Raw genomic sequence first — 22,429 nt, forward strand, 5'->3', positions numbered from 1 at the left:
GGGCCGCCTGCACGACCCAGTGGCGATAAGTTTAAGCCAGCGTGACATCCAAAGAAAACAAAAACAGGTCTCGGAGACCTTACTTTTACAGATGCCAAAACCAATTTTAGGGCCCCAACGCGTCATAATCCCAATCTTTCTTAGAGTGCAAATACGGATCTCAAAGGTCATGCTTTTGCTGGCATGAACCGAAAATACGTCATAGGTGTCGCCCTCGGCACTTTGGGCGGCCAATCCCATCGTCAAGCCCAGCTATATGAAAGACAACATGGCCGCTCGGGCTGGCGCGTCGAGGCACTTCGCAACGTATGATGCGGGAACGGTCTCACAGTTGCGACGCAGCAGCGGGGTTCCCAATGCATTGGATCCTATGGGAGCTGTGCCGGGACCGGCCGAAAACGACGTAACAGTCAGGAAAATGCCGCACACGGGAACGCAACAGCGGGGTTTTACTGTATAGCATTTTCCAAAAAACGTGTTTTTTTGCAATTTTAGGTCTCAAAGACCCGCTTCTGCCCTTATTTCAATGTTCACAGTGGCAGGGCATGCATTTCATTTTGGCAACGACGGCACACCGTGAGATGCACTTTTGAGGTCAGAGTATACCATCGTTAGCTGAATAGTTATGCCACGTTCTCAGCAAGTACACTTTCACAAGGTCAATCAATCAATCAATCAATCAATCAATCAAAATCTTTATTTCAGTTTGCACATACAAACATACAAACTAGGGATGGCGAGAAAAAAGCAGCGAATTTTACGCCGCTTGACGAGCCTGGCCATCCCCACATGTCAGCAGTAGGGCACTAAGCAGAAACAACCACTGTTCCAGGTCTTGTAAGTAAAACAACCAGGTCTTGTAGGTAGCGGAAAAAAAAAAAGTGACAAAAAAAAAAAGAAAAAAAGACCTATGTATCATAATTGACAACAGTAATTTCACTATAAAGCAATAACATAGAATTGGTACAACATATGAAGACATGAGTACATTTGATATTACAATGATACATATTGGCGAATAATGCTCTTGCGAATGGCAGAAAGAGACATAGTATTCAGGCAGTCATAAAATGATGTGTTCAAGAAATTTGGCACAATATAACTCAACATAGAAAAACCATAATTTGTTCTACACTTTGGTAATACATAACTACTTTGGGCTCTAGTATCATATGATGAGTGGCGAAACGTAAGTGGAGCAATTTTAGAAAAAAAGGGGTCATTTTTCCTTATTATTCTTTTATAAAAACATGCAAATCTGTAGTCGAATAATTTGTTGACTGGTACAATATTATATTGTAGGAAGATATGTTTAGTGGGCGAATCGTAAGAGCCATTCACAATTGCGCGGAGCATTTTCTTTTGTAGGGCTTGTAGTTTTATTATATTTGACACCGTTGTATTGCCCCAGACTAGTAGGCAATAGCTTATATGGGAATAGAAAAATGCATAGTACAAAGTAAGTTTTGTTTTGGTTGGAAAAATATATCTGTTACGAGAAGTGATTCCAATTATTCTAGAGAGTGTTGAGGAAAGATTATTAACATGTGCATCCCATGACATTGTATTGCTGAATGTTATTCCTAATGATTTAAAGGTGTCCACGCACTCGATCACAGTATCACCTAGGTATAAGCAGGGAGGTAGAAACACTTGTTTTCTTTTAGGTAGGAAAAGTACTGCTTTCGTTTTCTGTTTGTTTATTTTCAAAGAGTTAACTGAAGACCACATAGCAAGTGATGAGAGCGCATCGTTTGCAATTTTTTCTAAGTGTCCTATGTCATTAGAGGAAAAAAATAGGCTGGTGTCATCTGCATATATAATGTATTTCGCATGAGTGCTGATATTAGGAATATCATTTATATATACATTAAATAGCAGCGGCCCCAAAATGCTACCCTGAGGGACGCCATTTGAAATACTTAGAGTCTGTGAAGCGCAATTGTTAATGACTACGTATTGAGACCGTGAGCCCAGGTATGACTTCAATAGGTTAAGGGCGTGTCCACGTACACCGTAGTGCTCTAATTTTGCAAAAAGAATATCATGATTTAAGCAGTCGAAGGCTTTGCTGAAATCAACAAAAATACCAAGAGTTAAGAGCTGTGTCTCAAAATTTTTTAATATATATTCTTTTTGAACAAGTAGCGCATGTTCCGTAGATCTGTTTTGCGTAAAGCCATATTGACAGTCAGTTATTACGGAATGTTTAAGAAGAAAGCCGTTGAGTCGAACGCGGATTAGTTGTTCTAACCCCTTAGAGAAATACGGAAGAATAGACACTGGCCTGTAGTTTCCCAAAACGTTGGCGTCTCCTTTCTTATAAATCACGGTCACCCTGGCTAGTTGCATATCAGCAGGAAAATGAGCTGTTGTAAGCGCGGTGTTATAAATGTGTGTTAGACAAGGCGTAATTATATCAAGAACATACTTCACTGGCCGACTTTGAATATTGTGCGTATCAAGACTAGAGGTATCTTTTAACTTTCTGCATATAGAAAAAACTTCCGTTTCATCTGTTGGTGCAAAAAATAAGGATGGTCCTAGTTTGTCGCCTAGAAAACTAGAGATTCCAGCATTGAAATCACTGTGACCTACCTCAGAGAAAAATTTATTAAAAGTGTTAGCGAGATGCGAGCCGGACGTTTCGTTGCCTTCAATTACTAAACTTGTTATATTTCTGCCGATCGTGTTTCTATTTAAAAGCATGTTTAAGCATCTCCATTTTTCTTTTGGCTTTTTAGAAAGATTTTTGTCGAATAAGTTATTGTAATAAGCAGTTCTCGCTACTCTAATTTCTCTATTCAAGCGGTTGCGCAGTGATTTGTACTGTGCTAGTACGTCGGTGTCTCTCGTTTTAATGAACACCGCAAACATCTTGTGTTTCTTTTTAACTTGTCGTGTAAGCTGACTGGTCATCCAGGGTTTACGGGCATTCTTAGATGCATTTATAGTAACAATGGGAAAACACGCGTTGTATAACAAAAGAAACATTTCTAGGAATTTGCTGTAAGCACCGTCAGCTGTATTTTCTTTGTATACTGGAGCCCAATCCACTAAAGCAATGCGGCTCCTGAATTGTTCGAGCCTCTCTTGAGACAAAAGTTGCCGCTGAGTTTTTGTATTTGCTTTTGAATCGATTTGTTTTTGCAGAAACAAGAAAATAGGCAAGTGGTCACTTATATCGACTGCTATGCGGCCGGAAAGGAACGCACTACTGCTATTAGTAATTATAAGGTCCAGCAGTGAAGAGCAAGTAGCAGTGATTCGTGTAGGACTACTAATTACACTGTGAAAACCGGCAGCCTGGATGATTGATGACAACTGTTGCTGCGCGGGGCTGGGAGTGCTCATATCTATGTTGAAGTCTCCAGCTATACAAGAAGAGAATTTTTCTGAATTGAAAAAGAATATCTCGCGTTCAAAGTAATAAAAAAATGTGGATAAATTTCCCTGAGGGCGGCGATAAAGGACTGAGAATGTTTGACAGGCCGACTTCACAGTTAGCATTTCTATGTCCTCGTTACAAAAGCAGTGTTCAGATAGCAGTTCACAGACATAGGTGTTTTTCACTAGTAGCGCAACACCTCCCCCACGCTTCGCTGTACGGTTAACATAAAAAGAATTATAGCCAGGCATGCGCAAAACATCCGTTTCATGACGGTACCACGTTTCAGTTAAACAGATGACGTCAAACGAGTTTGTTAAGCCTGCCAAAAAATGGGTCAGTTGATCAGCTTTGTTCACAGCAGATTGCATGTTGAAATGTATTATTTTCAACTTGTTTTTGTCTGTGGCAGCATGTGTATAAAGCTGTGAAGGCGTGAAAAGAGGTGTGGTACCCGGGCAATTTTCCAGAGGCGAGAAAAGAGCAAACAGGTCATGTATGAGTAGTTATGGCATCGAACTAAGTCATTCTCGACAAATCAGCTTGGCAGTTGATCCGAATGACATCGGAGGTCTCCGTTTTGCGTGCTAGTATGCTGCCGTTCTTTGTCCACACGTATTTCCAAGACGTTTCCCTTTTCTTCGCGATAGCTGCGCCAAGAAGGCGTTTGTTGTGTGGTGTCAAATGTTCATTGACGTAGATCCGCTGTTTGGGCCCCGTGAAGTCAATATCAGAAGTTGACAGGTTTGCTTTCTTTGCTGCCTCAAGAAAATGGTTTCGTTTGGTTCGGGTCGTGAATCTGATAATAAGATTAGCATCGTTACTATTTTTGGTCTTGACGCTATGGGCAATGTCAATGTCTGCTAGGTCGAGAGGAATCTTGATAGTTTGCGCAATCTTCAAGGCCATCTCCGCGGCTCTGTCTTTAACCGTGAGTGGCAAGCCCTTTATTTCTACATTATTGAGCCTGCTGTATTGCTCTAGTTCTAGGATTTTGCTTTCAGCTTTATCTAGCCTTTCGGTTAGGTCCTTGTTTTCTTGCCTTAAAATGGCACAATCCTCTCTTGTCCTCTTGACCTCAGCAGTCAGAGTTTTCAGTTCCGCTAGAGCACTTTTGAAATCATCAGCTGTGCTAGAACAAAATGTTATGCTCTGATTCATCGTTCGGATTTCAGCGCGCATTTCGCGCTTGAAGTCTTCAATAGCCTTTACAACATCAATCGCGGGAGGCATGGTGAAACTAAATTGCAATACAAACACTTGGTGCCTTTGTCTTACTGTACAAAGGCACCAATATTCTTCAATTGATCTATATGCACATCTTGAAATTGCATATTATGCCACCTAAAAGTTGTAGCTAAGAGTCTAAACTCCGTAGGAGGGAATTACCTGACTTCTTCATTGTCCTCGAACTCACTGAGACAGATGGTGCACTTCTCCACGTCGTCCTCACTGTCACCACCACTTCGTCGAATCTGGAGAGAAATGTTACATTCGTTATCATGGGGCAGGCAGCTAGGCCTAAATACAAGCGAGCATGAAAAGCCTTTTGTATTCATGCTGCATCCTTCTGGCGACAACCTATTGTCAAATAATCAATCCATCACTCAGTGGAATACACAAATTCTACAGAAAGGCTTTGACCAAATTGCATATATGGAGCAAGTGATCAGCATTCTCAACTAAGGAACAGTAGCCCGTGGTTTCAGAGGGGTGGATGAAATCTACACTTACACATGTATAAATAGAGAAGTAACTAAGAGTCAAAGTCTGATGAAGCAATAATTTATTTATACAATTTCAATCTAAAATCAATTTATTTGTTTTTGAAAATTCAAGTATGCCAATGTGTCAGCATTTATGCAAGCAGCATCACTAGTTTTGGTTGCTTGTTCTTTCAGGCAATTATTTGCAAGAGTCGGGAAACTCTAGGCCACCTTTAACAGCCTCTTCCCATTCTTGCATCTCCATAGCACATTACCACATATCATCTACATTGTAGAAGAATAAACAAACAGACTTTACATGTTTTACAAGAAATTATTTTTACGAGCTTGCTACAGGGGCAAACCTACCATAACACTGAGCGAATTCAGCGCTAGTGGCACGCTGTCAGATTGAAAGGTTTCAACATCAGCAGCTGAGAGAGCTAACGAGTGAGTGTGTTTTATGAGCTTGCCTTGCTGCATTAAAGTATACAACGCCAAGTATAAATCAAAGTCGGTAGCACCTGTCTGAACACTGTGATAGAAGCACACAGTTTGCACAAGTTTGCCTCGGATGCCATACCATCTTTTTTCGACTAGCAATCGAAGGCATCAGTTATGAAAGGAATTGGCGAACACAACGTATATGCAGCCTATGAGCACAGAGTCATAATTCATTAAATGTGCACCCGCCATGGCACTCCAACTGTTCACCACACGTCGTATCATCATATTCCATTAAAAAAAAGCAAGTTTAAATGCACCTCTTTCAACTTTTAAAGTAAAACTGGATTAATTCAAACTCAGTTATTTCAAAATTCTACTTAATCTGAATTATTTTCGTGGTCCCCTAATTCATAATGTAATACTGAGTGGATAATTTGAAGGGGCAGGACGCACCAGTGCAGTTAATTAGAAAACTATGGGTGCCACCTGCTAATTCCTGATAACGATTGCACCGAATATCCACGGAAATGATGGCCTTCAAGAGCCACAAGGCAATGCAATGTGGCAATACTAATGAGCGCCAGCTTCAGCATCCCATCCTTGCTACTTCCAGCAAAATGTCTCGTGGTCAGCTGTAATGTGTGCCTGCGGAAAACAAACTTCACTGCATTATAGCAGTGACGCAACGTGCGAGCAGCTTATTGCATGCTTCTAGCAACATTAGTGCACCATGATTTATTTATTCTTTCTCGGAATAAAAATAAATTGATCAAAGACAGTTTAGCAAAATTCGCGATGTATGCGAACCTCCGATTGCGGGTTGCCCCAGCGTTCAGCGCATTTTCACTGCTAGTGGAATTCTTGCTTGCAATGCCTATTTAGAAAACTGAGTTTGAAAGTTTAAATGATCATGTTTTCCAGCAAAAATACACCAAGAATTTAATAATACTGGCCAATATTAAATTCCTTATCTAACCAGAAAGAATGGGCAAATGACCGCTGACTCAGAGTGAGGAGCAGGTGACATGCTGCCCCTGTGTCACTACTGTGTTGCAGCAAAGACGTCTTGTTTCTGCAGGTGAACATGACAGTCGACATAATTCATAGCATTTTTTTTTGCGCTCTTCCCCCCCCCCCCCCCCTCAGTTGCAGCAGCGAGGCCTGCCATTCCCCTTGCATTTGGGGCAAAATTGGGACCAGGTATTACTAGAAAACATAACCCTTGGAGTCACAAACTAGCCGGCACAGCAAACAATCAGCCCTGATTATTTCGAATAGTTCTAAGTTCCTTGCATCCCACTTTTTGTACTTTCCATTGATTCAAAAACTCGCTTATTTCAAAAATTTTTCACGGTCCCAGTGAATTCCAACTTACGAGGCTTTACTGTACGAGCATTTGTGATTGAAATCGAAGCTAAGAAGGATTACATTTAGCAGTCGGGATTAGCTCAGTTTTGAAAACTGCAAAATGAAGACAACCATGATGAAGAAAACTTGGGCTGGAAGCTTACGTGACATTCTTCATATTAAAAGGAGCCTGCTGCACAAACCTGCATCAGGACCATGTGACACTTCAATAAATGCGATACTTCTAGTAGAGCCAATTATTAAGGGATGTGGTTACCATAACCACTATGGGCAAGACTGCTGTCACTATCAACACAATTGTGTATTGAGGCAATATAGTTCTGAAAGTGTGCAGCTGACAGTGTCACAAACAACAAAATGCAAGAATAATGGCCATAGAAGTGCAATTATGAAATAAGCATTGCTTCAATTGATTATTGTTTGTTCCTCACTGCTTGTTAGATTACCAACTGGCCCAGCCTCATCTATCGTTAATGTTGATGGCCAATATAATGCAGACTTCCTTTCAGTGCGATGCTCATGACTGTTTTGCACTTGGCGGTTGCTGCCATATGCATACAATAGTGGACAGGAGTGTTGTAGCTCGGGGTGTCGGTCATCCATGAACTTAGCTTGTATTAGTGAAGTAGGTATTAGAAAGGAACACAACACAGACGTAAAGAAGGTAGACGCACGTCTGTGTCGTGTTCCCTTCTTACATGTGCTGCACTAATACAACCGAAGTACACTTGGTGGCACCAATGGGTTGAGTCGAAAATCTTGGATTTTCAATATTAACAAAGTTCAAACTAACAAGCTGTCGGATTAAATGAGCACTTTTTATTCGTGTCCACAATGTTAACTCAACGACAACTTTTTTTTTAAACGAATATGCAGATTTGTTCACAAACCTCGGCATACCAGAACTATATTATAACCTCACCAACCAACTACACGTCAATGAAGAAACATTTATAAAAATGAGCGAAGAAAGCTATATCAGTTAAGCAGTATATACAAAAGAAATGAATTATCACTGCTGTTAGTTACTTCTAATTACATTGCATGAATGGCATTAACAGCCAACAAGAGCCAGTGCCGATATTACAGTTGAATCTCGATAATTCGAACTTGAAGGGGGCCGAAAGTTTGTTCGTATTAAAAGAAGTTCGAAATAATGATATGAACGGAGGGCTCAACATGCAGTGGCGCATGTGCATTGAGCTAACACACAAGGAGGAAGTTTCAGAAGACTCGTTTTTTCACAAATTATAGGACATTGATCATTAATTTAAGTAATCAGTGATGCGCACATGTTGGCCTCTTCGCGAGTCAATCAATTTCGCACACAGCTTGCAAAGCATTTCTACATCGGCTTCAGCATTCTCCCGGCAGGAGAAGTTGCGTGCGGCAATGTCCAGTGCTAACAATATTTAAAGACAACAGCAAGGACTGCGTCTTCGCTGCTACCCTCTCTGCCACAGCCGAAGCATGGCCAGGATGACGAGAAAGGAGGAGTGTCTCCACGCAAAAAGAAGCAGATCGGCCTTTTAGAGAGAATCAACACTCTACCACAGCTTCTTCTTCCCTCCCCCCCCTTTTTTTTCCTCTCTTCGTGCACGGCGTTGAAAGGACAAGGGTCTCTACATGGCAGGGATGAGAAAGGGGGAAGCGTGGCACCGGCGCGTCACAGATCGGCATTTGAGAGAGAGCCAACACTCCATGACAGCTTTCTTTTTTTTCCCTCTCTCTATCTTCGTGTGCCGCGTTGAAAGGAGGGTCTTTATGCGACAGGAACGAAAAAGGGAAAAGCGTGGAACAGGCGCGTCGCAGATCGGCATTTCAGAGAGAGCAAACATTCCGCCGCAGCCTCTTCTTTCTTTTTCTTCTTTTCCTTTTTTGTGCGCAGCGCTGAGGTGTCGGAGGTGCTGTCGCGGGATTGGGCGTGGTGCTGAGGGCATTTTCGGAGCTCGGTATGTTCGAATTAACTGTCGCAAGTGCTTGTGCGATCGAATCACAGGGCATTTTGACTCATTGAAATATACATAGCTTTGACGGGACCAAAGCGTGAGTTTGAATTAACCAGAAGTTTGAATTAGGCGTGTTCAATTTAATGAGATTCGACTGCATAAGACTAAAATATGGCAGTCCTCAGACACCTGGCTTTGAAACCGTTAGTTGAATGGAAGCTCATCTGGTCAGGAACAGACATAAAGACAATTAAAACACAATGACCAAGATGACAAACAAACAAAAGCATGCCGTTTCGACCCCTAGAGAGCTTTATTCTTGTGAACATGGCTCCCATACGGGAGCTGGAACGTTGTGGTTTTATTTGCTTTTAATCGTAGCCAGTGTGTCATTTTAACCTTAGAGTTCCTTAAATATACACTGGAGACACCTCCGGTGCCAATGTCTATGGGAGCTGCAATGCATAGCGCTTCAGTGAGCATGGGAATGATGGGTAGTACCCGGATTTGTCTAATCTTCGTACTTCTGGCTCCGTGTGTGTTCAAGTGGCTTGAAGCTGTTTCTTCAAACAAAAATAAGCAAATGTTCCGTGGTTGCGCTTCCCTACTTTTTTCTTTTAGGCTTACCATTTCAAATCAGGTCATGAAGTTCAAAAGGGTTCGTTCTTTCCTTTGAAACAAAACCAAAACACAGCAATTAAAGAAGACACAAGCGCGATTTGGCGCTTACAAGCACGAAAACGAGGCAAATTCATGTACTACCCATCATTCCTTGTGTCGCTGAACGATCCAGCGCCAGAGTCCCCCGTAGTTAATTTTAGAAAACTTTATGGTTGTAACTGTCGTTGCACCTGGCTCTGGAAGAAACGTTCACGCTTTTTTTTCCATTTCAGCCCCGGTAAATGTAGACGCCTTCTACCAAAAAACAAGGACTTTCTCGCGCAAGTGATGGAAATAAACAGAAGGTAGAGAAAAAGAAAGAAGAAAAGACAACAACCTTTTTGTATTTGTGGAGAAACGTGTTTCGCTCAATGGCGTTTTGCGAAGCTCCACGGTTCACGACCATGCGACGGTGCTCAAACAACCGCATCGTTTCCTGAAAGACCAAGAAGCACAATTGACACTGACAACCAGGCCTATACGAATATTCGAGCACTTTGAACAAATAGTACAGCATTCGAATTCGCTTTGATTTGTTGAACTTAAGTTCTTATAAATTTCAATGTATTTGAAATAAACGAACAGGCCAAGAACAACAACAGTAAGCATGCAACCCCCAGCAAAGGCGATTTCTCTGCTAAACCGCGCACACACCTATACAGGGAAAATTCGCAAAGCCCGATTTCATAGGTAAATGGATGTTTTACAGTCACATAAATTCATCGTTCATTAAGCTTAAAGGCTTGTTATACCAGCTGATACGTTTCGATAAAGAACAGAACATTTTAAACCCAACGTAATGTACAGGTTATCACTTCCATTCAATTGAATTTAACAAATCCTGCTGTGACTTAAAGTTACTTCCACTTTCTTTGAACCAAAGATTTGCACATGGCTTGTTTCAATTAAAAAAAAAATAGAATGTTCTGCAGGTTAGTGGGGTTATGACAAATATACCCATTTTTCTGTACAATATGCCATATACACCGTATAAATTCCACTTGCATGGGATATGTCAAGTTATACAACTAAATAACTGTTCATTTCAAATTCAATTCGAATCTAAAATAAAAGAAACAATTCGCACAAGCCTGTAGTTTGCAGCATTATGTGTGGAGAACTGAACAAGTGCGTCACAAACTTCAGTGACTGCTCAGCTGTGCAAATTTTTCTGTAGCAGCGAACTTAATCGTTCACTTGCGCCAAAAGCATTACGTATTATATTGTTATTGAGCAAGCCAAAATAAGCTAACAATTTGAATAAAGAACTAGGATTGCAAAATATAAAAGTTTAAAAAAAAGAGGTCTCCTCCATCGTCCATTGCACTAATCTTGTTTCATATCAGTCATTAACTTCTTGCAGACAACCTCTTCCACATCCACAACCGAAACAGATTGAAAAAAACTGGAAAGATCAGTTCCTTATTATCCAGACTACTATGACAAGAGAACAAAAACACATTGTAATGTGCTGAAATGTTAACACTGGCTCTTCCACTGGTGCTTCATTTGTGCGTAATACCACAAAATTGAAAACGCTGCCCAAACTCACCTGAACATCCCTCGACAGCAGGGGCATGTATTGGGGCAGTGAGACATACTGAGGAATATCGGAGAGCACTGAAATGGCATACAGGTTCGGGAACCTCTGCTGCTGCGCACAGAAAGAAAAAAAAAACAGATTCACCCAGCTTAGAACAGATGGGCCTCCATTAAAACCGAGAATGTCGGCAGCTCTCTAATAACTTATGCACATACAGGAAGACTTGACATGTTCAGTATTCCAGTATCGTCAAACTCTGATATATGGAATCGAAAGAACATTACAATGAAGTTCTATACAATATAGATAGCCTGAAATATATAAGAATTTATGCATAACAATATGGGTATTCAAGGGCTTTTTACAGCTGTTCAATTTTGTTAAATGTGGGTTCGATATATATGCAGGTTTCGCTGTACGGGTTTTAATTAACCTTGTTTAGCTTGCAGAAAAAATGGAACAAAAATCACAGACAAGCCCAACTATCAGTTTTACTGTATAAGTTATTGCATAATACTGGGTTATCGGAAATCGGTAGCAACATGTCAAGCTTCGTATGTGTGGCTGAGCTTTTCATCCTGATTGAGCACTCATGTAATTAAACAAAAAAAAACAAAAACAAGCAACACATTCACATTAGTGCAATCGAAAATTTACTCCAGCATTAAGGTGGATAAAAAACTATCGTAACAGTTCTCCATCAACGTGGCTGATGTTTCTGCCAACAAATGGCACCACTGATCTGGCAGTTCACATTTATGCCTCCAGACACCCAGTAATAAATACAAGTGCTAAGATACTGGCTATCAACGAAAAGAGAGAGAGAGAGAGAGAATGGTGATGATGATGATGATGAGTAGATTTTAGTGGCGCAAGGGCCAATTGATGGCCAAAGAGCGCCATTTCAATTGACTACAGATATGAACAATGATATGGTGCGTGGCTGTAAAGGGGCCTTAAAATTCCTCGCTCTAACGCGGGTTAAAACATGAAAGTAATAAAATTATGACAGTGGCGTGACATATGTGTGGTGATAGCTGATGGCAAAATGTCATGATAATAAAACTATGGTGAAGATATAGCCACCGCAGCCACGACCACACTATAGAGGTCGTGCTACGGGTGACCTCGAAATATCGGGTGAAAGCTTTGCACATCTTTTAAAAACGTAAAAAGTGTTTGTGGTTTAAAAAGCGGATTCCTACCGATGAGCATCCCAGGGTGTAGAGGGAGCTGCTGTCGGTAGGGCAGTAAAAAGTGCTTTTTTCTAAGAGCATCTAGCTCATTGCACTGGACAAGAATGTGGAGAACCGTAAGGGGGTCTCCACATCTCTCACAATATGGTGGATCACCGGAAGACAGAAGAAATGAGTGTGTGGAATGTGTGTGTCCTGTTCTAAGCCTTGTTAGTATTACTTCTGTGTGTCGTGATTTTGATAGTGGCGGCCAATAACCTAGTTGCGGTTTAATAGCATGGAGTTTATTATCTGTGTGTTTATCCCACATCTTCTGCCAATACTCCCTGAGCTTTCGTTTTAGAAAAGGTTTTAGGTCAAGTGCAGGGACTGGTGTTGATGCATTGGCAGTAGTGACATTGGCGCAAGCAGCCAGATTGTCGGCCAAAACGTTTCCTTGTATTTCACGGTGCCCTGGAACCCAGCAGACAACGACATGCTGTTTTGATGTGTAGAGTGTGCACAGAAGTGAGTAGAGTGACACCAGCACGGGGTTCTTGTGTTTTTTAGGAGTTTTCAGGGCTTTGACCACGCTTAGGGAATCTGTGTATATTACCGCCTTTTGTAATTTTATCTGTTTAATGTGTTTTACGACCGCCAGTATTGCGTAAGCTTCTCCTGTGAAAATGCTTGCATTAGGATGAAGAACGCCAGCCTCGGAAAAGGATTGGCCTACCGCTGCATATGACACAGAAGTGTTTGACTTTGACGCATCGGTAAAGAACTCAGGGCATGTGTATTTATGTTGTAGTTCTAGGAAGTATGTATGTATGTGTGCAAGTGGTGCGTGCTTTGTGACATCAACAAAAGAGATATCACAGTCTATAAGCTGCCACTGCCACGGTGGCAGATATGTTGCAGGAGCCATCAAACTGGGTTCAAGAAGAGGCACACCTGTTTCTTCGGCCAGGCTCCTTACACGCAGCGCGTAGGGCTGCCTAAACGAAGGACGGTTCTCGAACAAGCCAGAACAAGACAAATCATTAATTATGAAATGGGAAGGGTGTTGCTTGTCTGCCTTCACCTTCAAAAAGTACAAAAAGGACAGGGAACATCTTTGTAGGTGGAGCGACCATTCATTCGAATCCACGTACAGGCTCTCCACAGGGCTGGTGCGGAAAGCACCCGTAGAGAGGCGAATGCCTAGATGGTGGACAGGGTCAAGAATTTTCAAGGCTGATGGTGTTGCCGACTGATAAATTATAGCACCGTAATCTAGGCGTGTGCGTACGAGACTTTTATATAAGTTAATTAAACATTTCCTGTCGCTACCCCATGTAGTGCGTGACAACACTTTCAAAATGTTCATTGTTTTTAAGCACCTGTCCCTTAAATACTTGATGTGTGGGATGAAGGTTAGCTTAGTGTCTAATATGAGACCAAGAAACTTGTGCTCGGTCTTCACTGACAGAGGTTGACCATGCAGGTCAATGTCGGGGTCAGGATGGAGGCCCCTCTTTCGGCTGAACAAGACACAAGTGCTCTTTTGCGCGTTGAGTATAAAACCATTCTCGTTTGCCCATTGAGATACCTTGTTCAACCCTAGTTGAACTTGACGTTGGCACATTGAGATGTTGCAATATTTGTAACCAATCTGCACATCATCGACATATATGCAGTAAAAAATATTTCGTGGGAGAGACAGGTGCAAGGAATTCATTTTAACTATGAAAAGTGTACAGCTCAATACACCTCCTTGTGGCACTCCTGTTTCTTGGACAAATACTCGAGATAAGACGGTGCCAACTTGGACACGGAATGTACGGTTGGACAGGTAGCTTTCGATAACTGTCAGCATTCTACCCCGCACACCTAAATGTGACAGGTCTCGCAATATGCCGAAGCGCCATGCAGTGTCATATGCCTTTTCCATATCGAGGAACACAGACAGAAAAAATTGCTTATGAACAAAAGCATCGCGAATTTGTGCTTCGATACGGACAAGGTGGTCAGTGGTGGACCGAGCCTCTCGAAACCCACACTGGTATGGGTCAAGTAGGCCACTAATTTCAAGGAAGTGCATCAGGCGCCTGTTAATCATTTTTTCAAAGACTTTGCAAATACAGCTGGTTAATGCAATTGGCCTGTAGCTGGAAACTGAGGCCGGGTCCTTGCCTTGTTTTAGAATCGGGATAATAATAGCTTCCTTCCAGGCTGAGGGTAGCTCGCCAGAAGACCATACCGCATTATAGAGAGAGAGGAGAGCTTTCTGGGTTTCAGTGGGCAAGTGTTTCAACATTTCATATGCCACACGGTCCGGGCCTGGGGCAGATTTATTGCAGCAGGCAAGTGAGGCCTGCAGTTCAGCAAAACAGAAAGGTTGGTTGTATGCCTCATGTGTTCTGGGCTTGCGCTCTAATCTCTGTTTTTCTATTGCGGTTTTATATCGTCGGAACGCTTCACTATAGTGTGTTGAGCTGGAGACCTGTTCAAAGTGTGCTCCGAGAGTGTTTGCCTGGTCTTCCAAACTCTCCCCTTGGGGGTTCACTAGAGGAAGCGAATGTGCTCCTCGTCCTGCCACCTTACCAACCATACTCCAGACTCTCGACTCATCTGTGTATGAGTTAATGCCCGACACAAATTTGTGCCAACTTTCTCTTTTCGCCCGTCGGCGCGTCCTCCTTGCTTGCGACTTGACGTTTTTAAAGTTTACAAGATTCTCGGCTGTGGGCGAGTATCTAAGCAGCCTCCATGCCTTATTTTGTTTTTTTCGAGCATCACGGCACTCATTATTCCACCATGGTACTCGTCGTTTGCTTGACGGTCCACGTGTTTGGGGAATACATTTTGTTGCTGCATCAACCAAGAAAGCTGTGAAGTAGCATACAGCATCCTCTATGCTCAATGCCGCCATGTCAGTCCAAGATAATAAAGTCATTTTTTGAAACTTTTCCCAATTGGCTTTGTCGGTGAGCCATTTGGGAACTTGTGCAGGACATGTATTTGTTATTGATGTGCTAATAACGATAGGAAAATGGTCACTACCATATGGATCATTAATGACTTCCCATTTAAGTAGAGGCAGGAGTGATGGGGATATTATGCTGAGGTCTATTGCTGAGTACGTATTGTTAGCGATGTTGTAATATGTTGGCTCTTTCCGATTCAGCAGGCACGCACCGGAAGAAAACAGGACCTGTTCAATCAGGCGACCTCGAGCATCGCAGCGAGAGTCACCCCATAGATTGCTATGTGCATTGAAATCTCCAAGGAGGATATAAAGTTCTGGAAGTTCCTCTATGAGGGTCTCGAGTTCATGCTTTTCAAGACGGTGTTGCGGAGGTATGTAGAGAGAGCAGATGGTGACGAGCTTATTCAAAAGAACTGCTCGAACAGCCACCGCCTCGAGGGATGTTTGTAGTGGTAGGTGTGTGCATGCAATCCCTTGATTGACTATAATGGCAACACCACCGGATGGCACAATGGCATCATTCCGGTCTTTCCGAAAGATAACGTAATGACGTAAAAAGTTGGTGTGTTTAGGTTTCAGGTGTGTCTCTTGTACGCACAGCACCTTAGGTGTATGTTTGTGTAAAAGTTCATGGATATCGTCGAGGTTTCTCAACAGTCCTCTGACGTTCCACTGTAGTATTTGTGTCATTTTAATGTAGTGTGGTGCTGTGTGTACAGAGGTGTTGCGTTAATTTACAGGGCCTTTTGAGGGCCCCGTGATTCGAGGTTTTTCTTTTTTGGCGCGCTCTAAGGAGTTGCGCCTATCCTTCGGCGTCTGAGGCGCCGGAGGAGTGGGACTTGTATCCATCACCTCTTGTGAGGTGGTGGATGGTGCCTGCTGGGCAGGCACATTCACTGAACTTTTGGACCTAACTGCGCCTGCAGTGGTCCCAGGTTCGGCAGACACCGGGGTCTGCCGGCCCTGTTTGTCAGGTGGCGGAGCAGTACAGGCTGCTCCAGCCGGGGGCGCTGGTGGCACGACCGCGGCCACACACTGTGTGACATTCGCGGGTGCCGAGGCATGTCGCGCGGCGCCCCGGCGCGTCACATCTGCAAAGGAGGGATAAGACGGGTTGTGTATTGCGAAACGTTGGCGTGCTTCTTGGAATGTGAGATTGAATTTAACCTTGAGTTCTACTATTTGTTTTTCTTTTTTCCATGCGGGGCATGATCGTGAGTAGGCAGCGTGATCTCCTTCACAGTTCGAACAATGAGATGTTTCTGAGGTGCAGTTGTCTGATATGTGTTGAATGGATGCGCACTTTGCGCAAGTGGCACGCCCTCTGCAACTCTGCGATCCATGACCGAAACGTTGGCACTTGAAACATCGACGAGGGTTGGGAATGTATGGTCTTACACGAAGCTTACAATAGCCGGTTTCGATTGATTCTGGTAGGTCACTTGTTCCGAAGGTAATTATTACGTGTTTTGTAGGGGTCAGTTTGTTGTTGCGTCTTATTGTTATTCGTTGGACTTTGACTACGTTCTGGTCCTGCCAACCTTCAAGCAGCTCGCTTTCAGAAAGCTCAGTAAGATCATCATCAGAAATTACGCCACGGACAGTGTTCATGGACCTGTGTGGGCCCACCGAAACAGGGGTTTCCCCAAAGGCCACAAGCTTAGACAGCTTTTCATACTGAGCTTTGTCATGAACCTCCAGAAGAAGATCGCCACTTCCCATCTTTGTTACTTTGTAACCTGGGCCTATTGCTTCTGTGAGAGTTTTGGAGACGAGAAAAGGTGAAATAGCTCGGACTGTCTTCTTTTCGTTTTGACTGTGAATTACATGGTACTTTGGGAATGTGGGCTTTGGTGTGTTAGGCAAGAAAGTATCTTCGGTGCGCCACCTTTTTAGGGAGCGATCAGGAAGGGGGGGAAAAGATTTTGCCATAAAATACAATAAAGTTCGGCGGCGATGGTGGCCACCCACCACCGAGCCCAACAAGGGGACGCTACAAGGTTAACTAGTGAACACTTGGAGACGCCAGCCATGCATCGCCGCTATAACCGAATATAACTACCCAAGGTTGGGTAACTCCACAGGGTTAACCCTCGCCGCCAGGAAATTCGGAAGTAAACGGAAAAGAGAAGATGACAGGACAGATAAAAAGTGAGAGATAAAGACGAAGATGTAGGAAGAGAGAGATAGGAAAAGGCGACTGCCGATTTCCCCTGGGTGGGTCAGCCCAGGGGTGCCGTCTACGTGAAGCCGGGGCCAAAGGGGTGTGTTGCCTCTGCCGGGGGGCCTTAAAGGTCCAATCACCCAGCGTCAGCTCAACCCCCAGGATCCCCTTTTCCCCGGACACGGCAAAGCCACGCACGGCTAGGCGTGGGAGGGAGCCGAAACTCCCCCGTTAGCTCGGGTCCGTGGTGTCGCTACACACCAAACGCCTACTTGCGCAGGCGCCCCTGCGGGGGAGAGAGAGAGAGAAGAAAATGTTGAAGATGGTATTGGGTAGAAAATGGTTCATGCAATGTAAGTAGTTAGCATGTTGCAGTTTCTCTGAATAGGTCCACTACTTGTACAGCAAAGAATAAAATACAGAAATGTAAAGATAGGTGCTTACAAGGTTAACTCATTTGCGATTACAAGTAGTGAGGGTGTCAGTAATAGAAAACAAGCAGATATATTTTTGAATATCTTACTACAGTCGAATCTCAATAATTTCAACAGGCTTAATTCGCACTTCCGGTTAATTTGAACTCCCGCTGAGGTCCCGTTGAAGCAAGGTGTATTCCAATGGGTGAAAACGCCCTGCAATTCGAACGCGCAAGCATCTGTGACGGTTAATTCAAACCATTCCACTTCAAATATGCCCTCAGTACAGCGCCCTATCCCGCGGTGGCACCTCTGACACCTCAACGCTGCGGGCGAAGGAAAAAAAGTAAAGAAAAGGCTGCAGTGGAATGTTTGCTTTCTCTCAAATGCAGAGCTGCGACGCGCCTGTGCCATGCTTACCCCTTCTCCTTTCAACGACATGCGCGAAGAGAGAAAAAAAAAAGAGAGAGAAAAGAAAGCAAGCTGCCGTACAGTGTTAGTTATCTCTCAAATGCCGATCTACTGTCCACGTGGAGACGCTCCTCCTTTCTCGTCACATGCTGGCCACGCTGCGGCTATGACACAGAGGGTAGTAGTGGAGACGCAGTTGTTGTCCTCGTCTTTAGAAAGTGTCGCCCTGGACATTGCCGTGCGCAACTTCTCTTGAAAGGAGAATGCTGAAGCGGAAGTCGAAATGCTTTGCAAGCTGCGTGCGAAATTGATTGACTTCGCTGCAAGGCAAACGTGTGCAGACACGCATCACTGGTTATTTCAATTAATGACGGATGTCCTGTAATTTGTGATTTGCAAGTTTTCTGAAACTTCCCCCTCATGTGTTAGCTCAATGCACATGCGCCACTGCATTGTGAGCCCTCCGTTCATTTAGCTTTTATCAATTCGAACTTTTAATTCGAACAAATTTTTGGGCCTCTTCGAGTTCGAATTATTGAGATTCGACTGTACAATCACACAAAAAAGAACAAACCCTGAGACACCCGGGAAAAGAAGAAGAGAAAGAAACGAACTTATCGTGACTACATAGCACATGGGCAGGCAACATCAAAACATTTCTACTCCTAATGCAAAGCAAATGTTTGTAAATTCTATCGCCTTCTTCACGCATAATGCCTGCTACATTGACAATGGTGCCGGCTTGTTCATCCCCCACCCCCCTGAATTGGCAGATAGCATTAGTCTCCTCGAAACACAGAATGCAACAAGACACATGGCAACGAACAAAAATTATGGTATAATAAACATTCACGAGTGAAACCCCAGTTTGAAATCTACTCGCCCACAAACGTTCAACTTACGATAACTTTTATTCAAATGAGTTCAGAACAGTCACCAAACAGTAAGAACAGTTTACCGAAATGAGTTTCAATTCTTGAATACTGCAATAAGCAAATTCATTTGTAACTTCTAAAAATTTATTTGTAAGAAAGATCTTGTTCCGAAAATCACACAAGAAATACTTTGTATTTTAGTCTTGAACTACACATTACACTAGAAAAATAAATAACGCCATACTAGAAATGAGCGCAGAAATATAGATAAATTAAGTTTCATTGAAATTGATAAAAAAATTTTAAAAAATAAAAAAATCTAAAGCAGTGTAAACCCTTTGCCTCAAGAAATGCAGCCGTTGTAGACAGCACTGTTGAGCTTAGCAGTGCAACAGCTTAGTCGCTAAGCCTCCACGGCAGATTGCTGGTGTCACCTCGAAGGCTGTTGCTTCCGAGATGTCAGCGCACGAGCTTTGAATGTAACACATCATTTTGTTTTAGCTTGTTGCACATGCGGATTTAGACACAATTGCACAACGAATGTGGCGATGCCCAGCACGTTGCAGCAAGTCGGCCAAAGCGTCATCACTCACCACATTACGGGGCAGGGCCAACGTCAAGGGCGTGAAGGAGTGCAACTGCGGAGGCGTTGGTGGGTGGTGGTAGTGGTGCTGGTGAATGTGGTGATGCAGGTGGGCGTGGCCCCCACTTGCCTCCCCAGCACTAAAATATGGAAGGGATTGACAACAGGGAATCAACACAGGTATATATCCACTGAACCCTCGGAGAATGGAAAGCTCCTATATCAGAGTCAATGCTCAAGTGGAACAGCTACCTATAATATAATACGATTAGTTTCGTACTTGAATTTTGCACCACTATTCATCTCTCAGTTTTCATTGAATTCCTGCTAAACAGAACATAGCACACTTGTCCATTCCATTTTCACCTGCAAGCTCCAATTTAGTAGTTGGCATAACAGACCAATCTAACTGGACAAATAAAGCAGCAATTGTTCTGAACCAATTAGAGCACTGAACAAAAAAATTCTGTAATAAAAATTTTTTTCAACGATTTACTTGGAAATCATAACATCATAGCATGGCTGGCTAGACAAATGCCTGCTATTATGAGACGGCTAAATGTCTTGAGACTAGCAGGGCATGGGCACATGCTTCAATCACCAAGAGACGTAATTCGTTTTGTTTCATTCTATTTTCTTCAGAGTGAGCTTTGAGAAAAGTAGGGACCCCGTCTGCAGATGCAGTCAGCACCTTGAGTGCCCCACAGTGAAGATTATGTGCCCTGAACCTTCTGTTATGCTGAAACCCAATTTTTCAAATGGGGTCATTCACGGACGATGTAGGTTCTCTGGGCATGTCCCCCTCAGAAAAAAAAAGAAAAAAAAAGGCATCCCCGGCGTAAGCAGCCTAAACCACCTTGAGAGCAGCCCGACAACAGAGCCAGAGGGGCGAGAACAATACTCCTTGCCGGAGTGCCAGTCGGTGTATCGTGCGTGCCCGCAAGTGTTCTCTGACCCCAACAATGCTCCCTTCACCACTTCAACGTCACAAGTGTATCCCCTGTCTACCTTAAGCCCCAGAAAATGTTGGCTGCACCAGGCTACTCGAATGAACACGCACCTTTACTTTAAAACCAAGTTAACATATCTTCTAGGCAACGCTACCCACTAATAATCGGTCAGAGAGGGCCTCACATACAGCAATGTCAAACAACACAAGCATCTAGAGTCTCCAAATTTGGTGTCAGGGATCCTTTAAGATTGGGCAGACACAGAAACGAGAGAAATTAAGACGGCGCACATAGTGCATCTGAGGTGTCCTCGATTTCTCTGGTGTCCACATTTGCACGCAGTCTTTCTAACATGACAAGTTGAATGAGCCATAATGCATACCGTATATTGCCGCATATAAGACAATTTTTTTAAAAAATTGGAGCGCCAAGTTTAGGGGTGTAGGCTTATATGTGGGTTTTTTACATGACGAGGGTGGGAGGGGTAAAAAAAGAAACGTAAGGCAATCAACGTTTACCAAGGTTGTTACTATTACTATGCACCTATTTTATATTTATATTGCAGCAAGAGCGATTAAAATTAATATATTTTACTCCGTTTCTAAATACAGTACTAAGTGCTCTGGTGGATCAAGGAGACGAAAGCAGCCTCTAGAGATCCTCTTGCACGCACAATGCATGGAGGCCGGACCAGAGATTTGGCTTTTGCATGGGCTTTGAATCTTTTCGCGACCTGTGCTGGAGTGCATTGGGGGGGGGGGGGTGCACATTAATTCTGCACAGGCTCAGCAAGTTCACGCTGTGCTTACATTTTCTGGGTCCCTTCGCTCTATCCCGCATCAAAATGGCTTCAATGCATTGACGTAGCTACAGTGCAATGTTCTAGAGAAAAGTGACCCTTCACACTGAATCGACAAGCAATCTTTCAGAGGAGCATGAATTTGGCGTCCCGGGAAAATGTGCGCGATGTTGGCGACAAATAAGGGACAAACTTTTTGCGTGGGCTGGATGGCGAAAATCGTTCCAATGACCAAAAGGAGGTGAATACCCTGCCATCCAAGAACTGTCGACGAATGGGTTGGTGAACAGCAGGAGAAAGGCCCGAGTGCGTCTTACAAGCACATTCAGGTGAAGGCTCGACATGTTGCAAATGGATTGAAAATCGCCTGCAGTGAATTTAAAATTTCGAAGAAATGGGTGACTAATTGAATGAATCGGCATGGGCTCAGCCTGATGCGGTGCACGACTATTTGTCAAAAGTTACCGGAGGAATATGACAAAACAGGAAGCCTTCTTGAACTTTGTCCGTGAACAGAAGGTAAAACACGCCTACACGCTCGGCCATATCGGCAATGCCGATCAAGCACCTGCCTGGTTTGATACGCCAAGCAAACGAACCGTGTCAGCAAAAGGTGAGTGGCAAGTGCACCTGACAACTAGTGGCAATGAGCACAATTGTTTTACGGTAATGCTGTGCTGCACTGCCGACGACCACAAGCTGCGAGCTTTTATTGTTTTCAAGCAGTAGACGATGCTCAAAGAGAAATTCCCCCCTAAAGCCATTGTTCGCGTCAACGAGAAGGCCTTCTTCAAGGAAGAGATTGTGCTGAAATGGTTCCGCCTCGTCTGGCTCGGGCACCCAGGTGGTCTTTTCAGGCCCAAAAGCATGCTTGTTCCGAGGGCACATCATGGAATGCATGAGCGTAGTTTTTGCGAAGCGCGAGATCACAAATCCTACATGAAGGCTTAAAGTTGTAGTTTGCTGGCAATAAATTTTTTGTTTTGTCATCAATGCGGTTATTTATTAATTTACTTGCAGATTT

At 43.4% G+C, this 22,429-nt stretch overlaps 3 protein-coding genes across 10 annotated transcripts in view; 1 reads left to right on the forward strand and 2 right to left on the reverse strand.

Annotated features, from left to right (window-relative positions):
* LOC119172939 (uncharacterized) overlaps positions 1–22,429 on the forward strand; it is a 1,216,589-nt gene that overhangs the window by 228,384 nt on the left and 965,776 nt on the right. The window lies entirely within an intron of this gene.
* Positions 1–22,429, reverse strand: part of LOC142813825 (uncharacterized) — a 33,740-nt gene that overhangs the window by 11,001 nt on the left and 310 nt on the right. The window contains exons 2-5 of the mRNA XM_075891761.1: positions 19,667–19,796; positions 11,071–11,172; positions 9,856–9,954; positions 4,778–4,863 (exon numbers count right to left, since the gene is read on the reverse strand). Coding sequence (XP_075747876.1) covers positions 4,778–4,863; positions 9,856–9,954; positions 11,071–11,172; positions 19,667–19,796 — 417 coding nt within the window. The remainder of the gene's footprint in view (positions 1–4,777; positions 4,864–9,855; positions 9,955–11,070; positions 11,173–19,666; positions 19,797–22,429) is intronic.
* On the reverse strand, positions 929–4,640 carry LOC142813818 (uncharacterized). The gene has a single exon (XM_075891729.1). It carries the CDS (start codon positions 3,757–3,759, stop codon positions 997–999), a length of 2,763 nt encoding a protein of 920 aa, XP_075747844.1. The 5' UTR covers positions 3,760–4,640; the 3' UTR covers positions 929–996.

This window comes from Rhipicephalus microplus, chromosome 4 (assembly GCF_043290135.1).
Source record: "Rhipicephalus microplus isolate Deutch F79 chromosome 4, USDA_Rmic, whole genome shotgun sequence".
NCBI classification, from domain to species: Eukaryota; Metazoa; Arthropoda; class Arachnida; order Ixodida; family Ixodidae; genus Rhipicephalus; species Rhipicephalus microplus.

Coding starts and splice junctions, on each gene's coding strand:
- LOC142813818 (XM_075891729.1), bottom strand. CDS start 3,759: ATGCAATCTGCTGTGAACAAAGCTGATCAACTGACCCATTTTTTGGCA.